Source organism: Monodon monoceros, unplaced genomic scaffold, assembly GCF_005190385.1.
Source record: "Monodon monoceros isolate NGI ecotype Baffin Bay Population unplaced genomic scaffold, NGI_Narwhal_1 Super_Scaffold_6, whole genome shotgun sequence".
Lineage (NCBI taxonomy): Eukaryota > Metazoa > Chordata > Mammalia > Artiodactyla > Monodontidae > Monodon > Monodon monoceros.
Genome location: NW_021703783.1, coordinates 69,066,850 through 69,081,213, shown reverse-complemented (window position 1 = coordinate 69,081,213; position 14,364 = coordinate 69,066,850). Strand labels below are relative to the sequence as shown.

At 34.3% G+C, this 14,364-nt stretch overlaps 1 protein-coding gene across 5 annotated transcripts in view; it reads left to right on the top strand.

Moving 5' to 3' along the window:
* The window catches only part of CEP290 (centrosomal protein 290), a 96,842-nt gene that overhangs the window by 68,232 nt on the left and 14,246 nt on the right, over positions 1-14,364 (top strand). For all 5 annotated transcript variants that reach the window (XR_003791103.1, XM_029205374.1, XM_029205373.1 and 2 more), the window contains 6 exons: positions 1,532-1,753; positions 2,104-2,226; positions 6,150-6,295; positions 6,628-6,783; positions 9,353-9,476; positions 13,870-14,004. Coding sequence is in view for 4 of the 5 variants with exons in the window: in XM_029205374.1 (XP_029061207.1) it covers positions 1,532-1,753; positions 2,104-2,226; positions 6,150-6,295; positions 6,628-6,783; positions 9,353-9,476; positions 13,870-14,004 (906 nt within the window). In the remaining variant the exon portion in view is untranslated. The remainder of the gene's footprint in view (positions 1-1,531; positions 1,754-2,103; positions 2,227-6,149; positions 6,296-6,627; positions 6,784-9,352; positions 9,477-13,869; positions 14,005-14,364) is intronic.

Genomic DNA, 14,364 nt, shown 5'->3' with positions numbered 1-14,364 from the left:
GTCCCCTGCATTGGCAGGCAGATTCTTAACCACTGCGCCACCAGGGAAATCCTACACACAGTTTTGAACACTAAGCATGTTTATTGTACTCACTGAATAGCATCTTGGGGATTAGCAAAGGATAGGCCATTATAAGCTATTTCTCCTAACAGAATTAAATTTAAGAAACATTTTTCTTAGGATTTTAAATTCTATATTGATAAGCAAGATAGGTGTACAGGTTCCTTTGTTTTGTTTTATTCCTTTTGCCTTTTCAGAATTTTCCTTTTAGTTTTTGCTAAGTTCATAATATGAGTTAGTTAGCTTTCCCTTTTTAGCCCCTGAAATAGTTTATGGAAATCATGTGGTCCTTGACATTTAATCTACAGAGCTGCCTAACTTTAAAGCCTTTTTTTGAAGTTATTTATTATTTTTTGACAATGTATTTTATTATTTTCTTACCCAAGTGTTACGTTTGGAACTGTATAAAATCTTTTCTCCAAAACATATACATTTAATGATGATTTTCAAATTTCTTCACATAAAGTTTCATATAGTATATTTTGAGTAAAATGAAAAATCTACTTTATATGTGTTTTGTTTGTAATTTTTATTTGCTCTTCGTTTATTTGTATATACCCTTCATCGCCATTAAACCATATACCCCTCATTGCCATTAAACCATGTAAGGACTGGATTTTAGTCAGATTTTTAAAATCTCTTGTGCCTATCAAGATTATTAGCATAGTTGACAGTAAAAATCCATTCAGTAATAAATTTATAAATAGGTATAGCCCTTTGATGATGTCTTCTTCAGTACCTTTCTCTTTGCCTGAAATTTCTTCTCTGAATTCTTTACATTCTTCCAGTCATTTTTCTTGAAGCCTTTTTTGACTCTCCAGGAGAGTTTGTTTGTCTCGTAACTGCACTATAATACTACTAGTTTCCTATTAGTGCTATTGGTAATCCCTTTTGGCCTGTAATAATTTATTCAACAAGACATATAATAAGTACCAGTATTCCCATCAATGTTACTATATGGGACAGCTAAGAACTCCTTTCTAGTGGCTTATATATACTGTCTAGTATTGTGAGCTACCCTTTTATGTCTTGTCTTTACAAAGTAGATTAGAAACTACTTAGAGTAAAAGATTTTGTTTTATACTACTCTTATGCTTCAGTGTTCAAAAAAGAAATTGCTGTGTACGTTGATATGTACTTATTTTTCTAATAAATTAATTCAGCCATAATGAAACATTTGCTTATTTGATAAAATTTTGGTTCTAGGTGTTTGTTAAAGATGAATTGCTTTAGACAGCTTCTTCATGTTTTGTTTTTTTTTTCCCCTCAAAGTAAACTTGGTTCATTTGAAATGAAGCTAGAAAAATTTATGTAGTTTGTGGTGGTTTTCTTTGCATGTATGTGCTTAAAAATTTAGACTGAAACTTTCTTTTTAGTAAGTATTAATGGTGTACTTTCTCTATTATTGTTGCTTTTATCATTGATACTTGCTGAAGATTCATGAATTAAACCTTTCTTTATCTTGTATTAGTCACAAGTTGAAGATTTATGCGAAAAAATTTTAAAACTTAAAGAAGCTCTTAAAACAAGTAAAAACAGAGAGAACTTACTAACTGATAATTTGAATGACCTAACCAGTGAACTACAAAAAAACCAAAAAGCCTATAATAAAATGCGTAGAGAGAAAGATGGAATTGATCAAGAGAATGATGAACTGAAAAGGCAAATTAAAAGATTAACCAGTGGATTACAGGTAATTTTATATTTAATTGTGATAATGTTTTGATTTATAATATACAGGTAGTAGCTTTATTCCCACTTTTTAATTCTGTCTATAATATTTGCTGAAACTAGCTTTCAAATCACTTTGATTAATGTAGTTGCTTATTCTCTCAGTGACCTTTACTGTATTTGTAGTTTCAGGGTAGCATATCTTATTAAAATACAGAAGTAGCTACTATGTTATTCTTAAATGTCAATAGTGTCATTTAGAAAGCATGGTTAGCTGTAGTCTCAGAAAGTTTCTACAACTGGAGTATTTGTTGTGTATTTTGTTTGATACTTTTTTATTTGTAAAATGTAAAAATACATCTTATTTTTCAGGGCAAAGCTCTGATAGATAACAAACAAAGTTTAATTGAAGAACTCCAAAAGAAAATTAAAAAGCTAGAAAGCCAACTGGAAAAAAAGGTGGATGAGGTAGAAATAAAACCTATGAAAGAAAAGGTACGTGAAGAAATGTACTGATATGTTTAAGGTAGTGATGGACTTAGTTAAATATGTAATTGAAGAACAGATAATTCATTGATCTGAGGACCTGATACATATACCATAAATGGTACTGGATAACATAGAGAAGTTTAAGACAAGTTTCAGTCCTTTAGGAATTTACAGATCGGCTTGAAGAGACACCAATAATGTAACTCTTATTCAGAAATTACTATATCATCTTCCTGACGTTACAGTACATCCCAAATCCCTTCATACCATACATATCCAGCTGTATTTATCACTTTTCTCAATATAATTGTTTATATAGATTGGTTTATATAGACCTTTGGGAAAGAAAGCTGGGCATTTTTATTCTACTATCTTGACCCACATGTGTCCTTTTTAATCCTTCAATGAACTGGACTATTATTTCAGGGTAAACAAAGTGACTTGGAGTATATTCAATATTTGCAGTAATAATCAATAACCAACCCACTCATAAATTGATTCTGTAATGTGAGAAAAATAGCTTAAAATTTTCTTACAAGTTAACTAGTAAGCTATTTTGTAATAAAAATTACTGATAGACATAACCCAAGGAAAAACTAAAACTGGCTAAAATCCACATAATTAAATATGTTGTAAATAATAAACTGGAGACAAGATATAAGTAGCATTGACAAGATCAAAAGTGACCTTGGAAATATTGGTGTTAGTAGTAATGTTTGCCCCTAAAGAAAATCTCAGTGGAGGAGCCATAGTTAGGAAGAATTTTTATTGTAACGTTTACCCAGAAAATATTCATATCTATAAGATAATTTCAATAACATGAAAGAAAATTAAGTATCTTTAATGGCACTGAATAGAAAATAGGTAATGGGATTAAAATGTTTTAGTAGGGCATGTTGTAGAAAAACATTTTCCTTATGAAAATTTATCATTGTCAGTATAATTTTGATCTAAATGTTTGCATTTATATACATGGAACCACAACATACTTGTCAGAAGCTTTGCTGGTGAAAACTGCAAGGTCAAAATGTCCTTACTCTTCAGGATTGCTTTCTTTGCTGCCTCCCTACTTGGCCATAAGTCTAATCCTTGGGTACTAGTTCCTAACCTGATTCCTATCAAAATACCTCAGTAGCCTTGTGGCTTTGCCTAGACCTCTAACTTCTGTGCTTCAGTTTATTTCTCCTTAAAATAGAAATAATACTATTTGTAATTCCAGCTTCTCAAGATTATTTTGACATGAAATGAAATAATATATGAAAGTCTTTGTAAGCCATCAAGTCTATACCAGGGTATGATATTAGAAAAAGAATGAGAACACAGAGAGCTACAATAATATTACAATCTATATTCAGGAATTTGATGAGACTATTCTTTCAGATTCCACAGCACTGGTCATTTCTAATTTTTTTTTTACTCAAAAAATGGTTTCATATTGAAATTTCAACACCTTTTTCTCTGTAAACAATGTTTGAGGGGCTTCCCTGGTTGCGCAGTGGTTAAAGAATCCACCTGCCAATGCAGGAGACACGGGTTCGAGCTCTGGTCCGCAAAGATCCCACATGCCATGGAGCAACTAAGCCTGTGCGCCACAACTACTGAGGCTGTGCTCTAGAGCCTGCGTGCCACAGCTACTGAAACGTGCGCACCTAGAGCCCGTGCTCCGCAACAAGAGAAGCCACTGCAATGAGAAACCCACACAGTGCAACGAAGAGTAGCCCCCGCTCGCCACAGCTAGAGAAAGCCCGCACGCAGCAACAAAGACCCAACGCAGCCAAAAATAAACTAATTAATTTAAAAATTAATTAATTTAAAAATTAATTTAAAAAAGAAACAATGTTTGAGGCCTATCTATATAAGATAACAAAACCCACCCCCAGTCCTTGCATTCCTGTGTTTCTTACACTTCTCTGCTTGTCTCTGTAGCATTTATTACTATCTGACATACTAGAAATTTACTTATCCATGTGTTCATCTTTTGGACTGTTAACTTTGATGGCAGGAACTTTGCTGGTTTTGTTTATTTTTGTATCCTCAGCCACGGGGACAGTCCCTGTCACATAGTAGATGTTCAGTATTCATTGGATGAATGAAAATTTTAAAATGCAATAACATTATCCTGAAATTTATGATAAGAAGCTATTGGTACAGAAAATACAAAAAGAGAACTTCTCGTCCTCTCTTCTCTTTTCTCCCCCAGTCAAGATCAGACTCTTGGTGACATTTGCCTTTGTTGTTTTTCTGTTTATTTTTAAATTACTTCAGTCTTGTTTCCCAACTCACTCCTACTTCAGAGAATAATATCAGATGGAATAGAACTGCCCAATCTCTACAGAATACACCATGCTGCAGAATTGTTTACATATACCTTTTGCCCTCAACTAATACTTACATTTCTGGAAATACACAAAATTCCTTGTATGTATTTTAGAAAAAATAGAAGTTAATAACTATCAAACACTTACTGAAGTTTTTTACATTTTTTTAAAGGATACATGTTAGCTGAACTAGATAAATAAGGTAAAAAATTGGCCAGTATGGGAGAAGATCGTTTTGATAGGGCTACTTATCTTAGTTGGGTATTTGACTTTAAACTGTGGCTTTTAATCCTTTCAGCCCCAACATTCTCTTTTATAGTAAATACAGTGTTTCATAATGTCCCCTTTACTATTCCAAATGAAATTTTTAGTTAATATAAACTACCTACGTGCATAATTTCAAAATTTCACTGTAAATGCCCTAAATGAAATATGAAGGAGAAACATAGAAGGAAAATAATTTATAAAAATAATAAACATATTAATATATTTTTAATAATTCACCATGTAAATGCTTCATAGAATACATAATGAAATAGTCATGTGCTTCCACCTTTAGGAAACATCGATGTGAATTCAGAGCTACAAATGCAAACTAATACAAATGTGGTCTGTTGGCTCCCCACATGTCACAAAGGCATTGCCATTTGTTAATTTGATTTCCAAAATGGTAAACAGTTGTTTCTGTAGTTCTCAGCAAAATGACGTCTGTAGTCTTTACTTTTATAAGACTGCTGTATTCCTAGAAAATTCAGTACATAATAAAACCATTAAAAAATTGCTTGATGGAAAGGACATAAATTCTTAGCTCAGACAATTGTGAACAGAATTTTTAACTATATGAATGTTCAGTAGGACACTTGATATTTCTTCAGTACATGGGAATGTTCTGCATTACATAGACTTTCCTTGGACACCTTATCTCAATTATAACAAACCATAACACCTAGCCCTGAAGTATCCTAGTTCCTTCCCCCCCTTTTTTTTTTAAAGCACTTATCACCAGCTAACATACTTCAAAAAATTTTTTTTCTTGTTCTTTGTATTTTGCTCCCTTCCCCTAATCCAGCCAACCAACCAACCAACATAAACTAGACTGTAATACCCATGAAGATAAGCCTTTTTTGTCTGGTTTATTCATTGTTTCTATTCCTAGTACTTAGAGTAGTACCTGGTGCATGATTCATGCTAATAAGTAAATATCTGTTGAATAAGAGAAATAATGTGCATTGAAGATTTGAAGGAGTTGTGGCACTAGGAGATTGCTATGGGCTGACAAGATCGGGTTGGTCATTTATACATATACATTTTTTGTTGGAAGTTTACTTTAGTCATCATCCATTTGTATTAGGCTCCTTTAGGAGTGTTGGCATTAGTCCAGACTGTTCCCCAGAATTTTATCTGTCAAGTTATAGAATACAGAATCTTAGACTGAAGGGCATTTTTGCTTACAGCTTGGCAGGCCTAAAGACTCTGGAAGTGACATAGCAGAATGAACCTGTTTACATATTCTTTAGGAAGTATTGGTTTACCATTGTTCTAGTAAATTGTAATTGATCATTCTAAAAAACAATATTGGTAATTTTCTTCCTCCTTTATTATTATTTACAGAGTGCCAGAGAAGAAGTAATTAGGTGGGAAGAAGGTAAAAAATGGCAAACCAAAATAGAGGGAATTCGAAACAGGTTAAAAGAGAAAGAGGGGGAAGTCTGTATTCTAACAAAGCAATTGAATACTTTGAAGGATCTTTTTGCCAAGTGAGTTTAAATTTAATGTAAACCTAATTAATTATGTATAGTCTTTAATTGACCTGGAAGTTAGTTTTTTGATAATATGAAAAATTTTTTAGTTTTAATTATCATTTATTATCTATAGTTCAATTTTTATTTTCTTTAAAATGTGTATTAAATATATTTTAACAATTTATAAGTGTAGTTTCCTATAATTTTGAAATAAGTTAGCTCATAGCAAATACAGAAAGATCCAATTTTTGTATATTGGCCTTACAATAAGGAAGCTGCAATTTAATAAATTGAACAAGCCAAACAGTGAATGGTATATTTTCATGATTCTGTATTAAATCCCACAGAGCTGATAAAGAGAAACTTACTTTGCAGAGGAAACTAAAAACAACTGGCATGACTGTTGATCATGTTATGGAAGTGCGAGCATTGGAGTCAGAAAAAGAGTTAGAAGAATTAAAGAAGAGAAATCTTGACCTAGAAAATGACATATCATATATGAGGTAAGCTAATACGTGGAAATATAGAAACTGATATAATAAATGTGTGTCATCTTAAGCTTGGGTTCTGTTGATTCTTTTCCTGTGTGAGTTGAGATATTCCTGCTTCTTTTTATGCCACATAAATATGGATTATATTCTTGAACTTTTGAATATTATATTCTGTGACTCTGGATCTTGGTTAAATTGTATGGAAAATGCAGATATATTTTTGTTTTAGCAAGTCTGGATAGGTTCAGGCCCCATGTGCTAACCTGCTTTATGTGGGCTATGGTTCCGGTATCATTTTCAAAGCTTTTACAATGCTCTTTGGCTTTGTTCTGCCTATGCAACTCCCTATTGACAGTCTGCTATGTGGGCTGTCTTCTATTCAGTTCTCAGACTCTTTAATATTCTGATTAGGATCAGATCCATACATTCATGCTCAGGGGTGAGCCCAGAAGTTCATAAGCAACTTTATAAGGTTCCTTTCTTGAGCTCCTTTCCTTCTGTGATTGATCTCCCTGATACATTTGGTTTCTCTCGGGCTCCCCTTTCTGGTACTTCGAACCAAATCTGTTGCCCTGTTGTGCCGTGCACTTCCAGCTATTGTGATCTTGTCTGCAGCTAAGCCAGCAGCTGGAGGGCAGAAAGGGGACGTGGCGGAGGGGGAGGGGCACTACTTTGCCTTCCCACCTTATTAATTACAGCTGTACCAATTGGAGAAGATTCCTCTCCCTAAAAATTTTGACTCCTGTGAGTTCCCCTTGCAGCCTCTGCCACCACTGCCTTGGAATTGCCTGAGGGTTGGGACATGAGCGAATGCATAGAAGAGAAAAATAAGAGGGATTTTTGCACTGTCTGTGAGAGTTGTTAAGCACCCTTTCTCCTTACTGGAGCTAGAACTTTAAGCCTTGCCTGTGGGGCTCTCTCCCTCTGTGCTGAGGCTCATCTTCAGGTTTCAAGCTGTGTTGTGTTCAGGTCAGGAAATACTAGAGGAAAGGAAAAGGTAAATCTGCCACCTGTTTGCTGATATTTCAGATTCTCATGTTTTGTCCCAATCTGTAAAATATTTACTTTTCAAGGTCCTTGTGAGCTTTCAACCTACGTTCCATCTCATTTCCTTCTAAGTCATTGTTTCTTAAATTCTTCAGAATTTTCCTTGATGGAGAAGAACAAAATGAAACATTTTTCTTTGTTTTGACATCTATTTATAGCTACTGTCTGGTCCTAGCCTCCCTGTTTTTCTTGGTCTAAACATATGTTCAGAATAAAACCGAATCCTTTTATTCTCCTTTGCAGTTTTCTCAAGGATCAAAATATTTTAGTTTTGAAACCTTCTAATACTTTTAGATATTTAATAGCTTTTTTTAAACATCTTTATTGGAGTATAATTACTTTACAATGGTGTGTTAGTTTCTGCTTTATAACAAAGTGAATCAGTTATACATATACATATGTTCCCATATCTCTTCCCTCTTGCATCTCCCTCCCTCCCACCCTCCCTATCCCACCCCTCTAGGTGGTCACAAAGCATGGAGCTGATCTCCCTGTGCTATGCGGCTGCTTCCCACTAGCTATCTATTTTACGTTTGGTAGTGTATATATGTCCATGCCATTCTCTCACTTTGTCACAGCTTACCCTTCCCCCTCCCCATATCCTCAAGTCTATTCTCTAGTAGGTCTGTGTCTTTATTCCCATCTTGCCCCTAGGTTCTTCAGAACCTTTTTTTTTTTTTCAGATTCCATATATATGTGTTAGCATACGGTATTTGTTTTTCTCTTTCTGACTTACTTCACTCTGTATGACAGACTCTAGGTCCATCCACCTCACTACAAATAACTCAATTTCGTTAATAGCTTTTTTTCTAATATGAATCTGTGCAGGCTGAAGTAATTGGAGAAGACTTTATAAAAGAGATTGAACTTGTCTTCTCAGTTCAAATGTGAATTTCCAAATTTTATGAATCAGATCTAGATTTTAAAGGTGGAAGGGACATTCCGAGAAAACAGAACCCTAGCAGAGACATAGTGGCAGGAGTGAATCTTTCATGTGTGGGTAAGAGTGGATTTATTTGCCGAAGTAAGGGAAGAGTCCTGGACAAATGTGCTGAACAGGTGTGCTTGTGCCAGATAGCAGAGGGCCTTGTAGGCCATGCAGGTGAGTAGTATAGATTGAAGAAATAGATTATTATCTGGCTCCACTAAGAACCTTATATAATGCTTGACCACCTTGAGAAGTGCATGGATGTTATGAAATTATTATATAATGTTTTAAAAATAGTAGGTATTTTTATTCAGCTATTTTACACAATCCCCAAAATAGATGCATGTTCTTTACATATATTAATGTATTTTTTTAAGTCAAAATACCCTTTTTAATTCATAGTTTAAAGGAGGCCAGCTGTGAATCCTCTGTAGAGGATCAGTTTATAATATAGTCATGTTTTAATTTAATTTTGTAAATTTTTCAAGTTTTGTAGAATTTAAAAGAAATACAGTGTTAAAAATATTTTTTTCTATTTTTTAATATGATAAAACAGTAAAAAGTTGGAAGTTTGAACAGTAAAGAGTCTGTGATTGTTGTTCATAGGACCCATCAGGCTCTTCCTCGAGATTCTGTTATAGAAGATTTACGTTTACAAAATAAATACCTCCAAGAAAAACTTCATGCTTTAGAAAAACAGTTTTCAAAGGATGCATATTCTAGGCCTTCAGTAAGTGCACATCTTTTCTTTTCATTTTTTGTATTCTAAAGTTTAAAAGTGAAATCAACTTCTACCTTTAGCTAGCTAAAAACAGTAGATCCTTCTCATTCATATTAATGCAATAAATCCAACTTTTATTTTTACTAGGTAATGATGTATGTTAACTTCTATAATCCTTTTTACATAATAATGGTAAACTTATGATTCTTATGCTTTGCATAAAATGTCATTACAAATGATTTCTGGAGATTTTTAAATGTAGTTATGAGTTTTGCTGTGACAAGAACATTTAGTTAGATAAAATAGGAAGGTGTATTATAACATTATTTCCATTCAAATATGTGATACATTTCTCGTTTTTCTTTATAAAGTCTCATTAATGTAGAATTATTTGTTGTATCTTATTTTAAAACATTCACGTGTATATTTTTATTATTTTTTTTCCTTTTCTTTTCCTGTTTCTTCTCTTTCATCTGCTTCAAGCAGAATCTGTTATGTGATGCAGCTACGCTTTCTCCTCTTGCTACCAGTGTTAATAAATACAGTCATAATATTTTTCACAAAAAGAACAATTTACACAGGAACCAAAAAAAACCCATAACACTACTCAGAATTAAAAATAGGAAAGGAATAGATGTTAGGGGCAACTTATATCATCAGGTACCTAGGAATATTTTACAGTGTTACAGTAATAAAGAAAAACACAAAGCAGAAGATATTGTAGATCCTACTGAGTTAAATAAATCTGAGTCAAGACCAAATAATAAATCACGTCCATTTAGGTCAACTAATGGTACCTTGATGGATTTTAACTCCAATTTTGAAAAGGAACCAGATTGTAAAGTTGAAAAAATTAATCAAGACTGTTGTGAAAATAATAAACAGGAATATAAAAACAAGGAAGAGAATGAGCTAGGCAAGAATGAGAAAGAAAAGGGACACATAGCTGAAGATGTGAGTCACAACAACCACATGGATCCAGAAGAATCTGCTGGGGAGGACTGTGGTTATGCCACAAGCGCTGCTGCAGTGAGGCAGTGTGCTGAGGAGGATGCACAGGCAAACTCTGAAACTGATGTGTCAGCCCAGCCAAGAAATGAAGCGTCCCAGGTTTGAGTACATGGTAGTCCTTTATTTCTCTCTTGGCTGAGTTTTCTCATAGCAAGTGGTGTACATATTTGGTGCAAATGGAAACAAACTGTGTAGGATTTGTAAAGAATATTAATTGTTAATAAACTTCTCCTTAAACCCTAATATTTGACTAGTTCCTACAAAAACTTAGTGGTTGTACATTTCCCGATTCATTTTAGTACTCACTGTTTTACCATTGGTATTGGTATTGCCATTAGTACTCACTGTTTTACCAGGTATTAGATTAGATAACAGAATAACAAAAATAAGGCACTTTAGATGAGTTCGTTTTGCCTTAGAAATTCCTACTTCAGCATGCTGTAAAATCTCACTGTGAGTAAAATTTCACTACAATGAATAATATCAGTAAAAATCTGTTATGATGCTGTGTAACATTCTAACATATATAGCAAGTTCCTTTAATGGTCTTTTTGCCTTGTAACATGCTTTTTTATAATGAGAAAAGGAAGCTTACATGTATTGCCTAGGTATAGTTTTCACAATACCCTGCAGAGAATTATTTCTACTTTATGTGGGAAGCTTGGAGAATAAGTAACATCTCTAGTGATCAAGAAGATGCAGAACCAGGATTTAAATGGAGGTCTGATTCTACAGTTTATGAACTTTCTACATACACACACTACTTTTGGTCAATTTATTCAACAGAATAAGAAGTTTGTTCCCAGTTGAAATCAAATAGCGTTCATTCATTCATTCATTCCTTTCCACTTCAGATATTCCAGTCACCTAAGTCCTCATTCTCATTAAATCAGACATTTAAATTAAGAGAAAATGGATGAAAATGTCTTAATTCTTATTTCGTTTCCTTATCCAGGTACATAATGCTTCTTTTTTTCACTTGATAATAAGTAATTGAGAATTTGAGACTTCCACTGTGTGTTATCACTAACTCTCATCCACTAAGAATTTGACTTTTGGCAGTGTATACCTTTTAACAGGATTCTTCTTCTATAGAACAATTTGGAAGTCCCCCCAAAATTGATTACACAAGAATTTTATTTAACTTTTATAGAAGTTTCATTAGAATTTATTTTCCAAAAATTTGGACAATCTCAACTAATACTTTTAGTTTTGTTTTCTGAGAATAGGAGGAAAAAATGATCCACATTCACTTACACAAAGAATTGCATCCATATTTTAGTGAGGAGAACTGTTGAAAAAATTCAGCAGTTCATGTAATATCATCAGATAGAATTATTCTCTTCTGTGAATGAAATTTAGTATATTTTATATTTATCAGTTAGGGGTACTTATTATCATTTATTAAATAGCTATCATAGACTGAAGAGGTGAAGTAAGGGAGACAGAAGAGCTCAGGGATAGGGAACTATAGATTTCCACGTCTGAAGAGACCTTAAAAATCATCCTGTCTAGTGCCTTCATTTGTAAGATGCAAAAACAGAGGACCCGGGGGCTTCCCTGGTGGCGCAGTGGTTGAGAGTCTGCCTGCCGATGCGGGGACGTGGGTTCGTGCCCCGGTCCAGGAAGATCCCACATGCCGCGGAGCGGCTGGGCCCGTGAGCCGTGGCCGCTGAGCCTGCGCGTCCGGAGCCTGTGCTCCGCAATGGGAGAGGGCACAGCAGTGAGAGGCCCGCGTACCACAAAAAAACCCCACAAAAAAACAGAGGACCTTGCAGGTGGCATGATTTGCGTAGTGTTAACCTTAATAGTAGTAGAATCAGAATGTATACTTGGGTTATCTGACAGAGAATAAGTAGGAACATATTGCTATAGTTTACTGACACCATGAAATATGTCTGTCTGCTTTTTCTTGCCACTGTATATGTTCATATGCACACACATTCCCTCAAACAGTTAGGAATCAGGTAGATACATGCAATGTTTCTGGCAGTGTTGTGTTGTATGCCCTCAGGTCAGAATCAAAGTTCAGCCCAGAATTTCTTTACATTTCTGTATCCTATTTTCTAATTTCTTTACTTTTACTGCATTTCACCTAAGAAAACTTTTTCTTTTTTTTACTTTTTTTTTTTAACCTAATGGTGAATATGTCAGAATGTATTTAACCTAGTGCTAATTAAAAAGATGTTACAGAGCCATGTATAATAAATGTATTTATAGAATATTATCCTTTAATAATAATGTAATGTGTAATATATAAATGTATTATATAATAATATGATAATCATCATAATGTCTGTGGAGTTATTGAGTTGATCGTCAATCAAGCCAATAGAGAATGGAATGGGGGAGAAAAAACTAAAGCTGTTCTGAGTGCTTTCACAAAATTATCTCATATAATGCTCTTAACAAGTTTATGAGGGTAAGGGGTATTCTATCCACTTTATAGGAAAAAGTAACCAAGCATAGATTTCTCTTTCAAATAATCTATAGCTTAGAGTGAGAACTGAAATTGAACATAAATAATAACCCAAGGTGGATTCATGCCAAGAGAAATGCAAATAAAGTGTTACTGGATTTCAGAGGAGGGAGTGATTACTTTAGCTCAAGGAATGATGAATAGCTTTCTAAAGGAGGAGGAATTGAGGCACTTTTTGTAGGCTTGTAGATTTGTTTGCTAGGGCCACCATAACAAAACACCACGGAGTTGATGGCTTAAACAAGAGAAATGTATTCTCTCACTTCTGAAAGCCGGAAGTCCAAAATCAAGATATTGGCAGAGTTGATTGCTTCTTTAGGCCGTGGGGGAAGGCTCTGTTCCAGGCCTCTCTCCTTGGCTCATAGATGGCTAGCTTCTCCCCATCTCTGCAGTGTCTCCCTTCTATGTATGTCTGTATGTCCACATTTCCCTTTGGTATAAGAACATCAGACCTTGTTGAATTAAGGCCCACCCTAATGACCCTGTTTTAACTTAGTTATCTCTGAAAAGGCCCTATCCTCAAATAAGGTCATTCTGAGGTACTGAGAGTTAGGACTTCACATATGAATTTGGGGCTGGGTGGGGGTTGGGGCATGAGACAATCTGTAACAGGTAACAGTACTTTATTTTTGGATGGAAGGACCACTACAAATTCGTTTAGTCATTATGAGAGTATATATGGAGGCATTATATGTGTGGACATTATTAAATCACACTGACTTTGCTTTCTGTATTAATTACAACAGACTGATTACCTTTTCTCATGTGAGTTTGTTCGTTTATGGTTGTTTTCTCTAGAGCTCTCCAATTTTCTCATTTCTTTGAGGAAAAATGTTCCCTTTCAGCGTAGTGTTTCAGCATAGCTTTTATTTGTTACACCTTAAAAATATTCCTAACTTCATTTTCCTGAAGACTTCAGGAATAGAGTCAGATGATCATTATCAAAGAGAACAGGAGCTCCAGAGGGAAAACTTGAAGTTGTCATCTGAAAATATTGAATTAAAATTTCAGCTTGAACAAGCAAATAAAGATTTGCCAAGATTAAAGGTAAATTTAATATTCTTTATTATAGTTAGGAAATCTAATGCCTTTTTCTCCCTACTTAATTTTTATGTTTACCATGTTAGCTTATGAAGAAGTCAGAAACTCATATTCATAAAATATCATGGTAGTGTTATACTTTCTACATTTGCTCATTTAACAGTTATTTGTTGAGGGCCTTTTTTGTGTGAGGTACTCTTCTAGGTGCTGGTAAACAGCAATCAAAAAAATTCTTGCACTTGTAGAGCTTACATTCCAGTAAGGGAAGGCTCATAATAGGTAAGCAAGTCAATATGTAGTACGTCAGCTGATGTTAAAGTGCTAAGAAGAAAAAGCACAGTTAGTGTGAAGGGTGTGTGTGTGTGT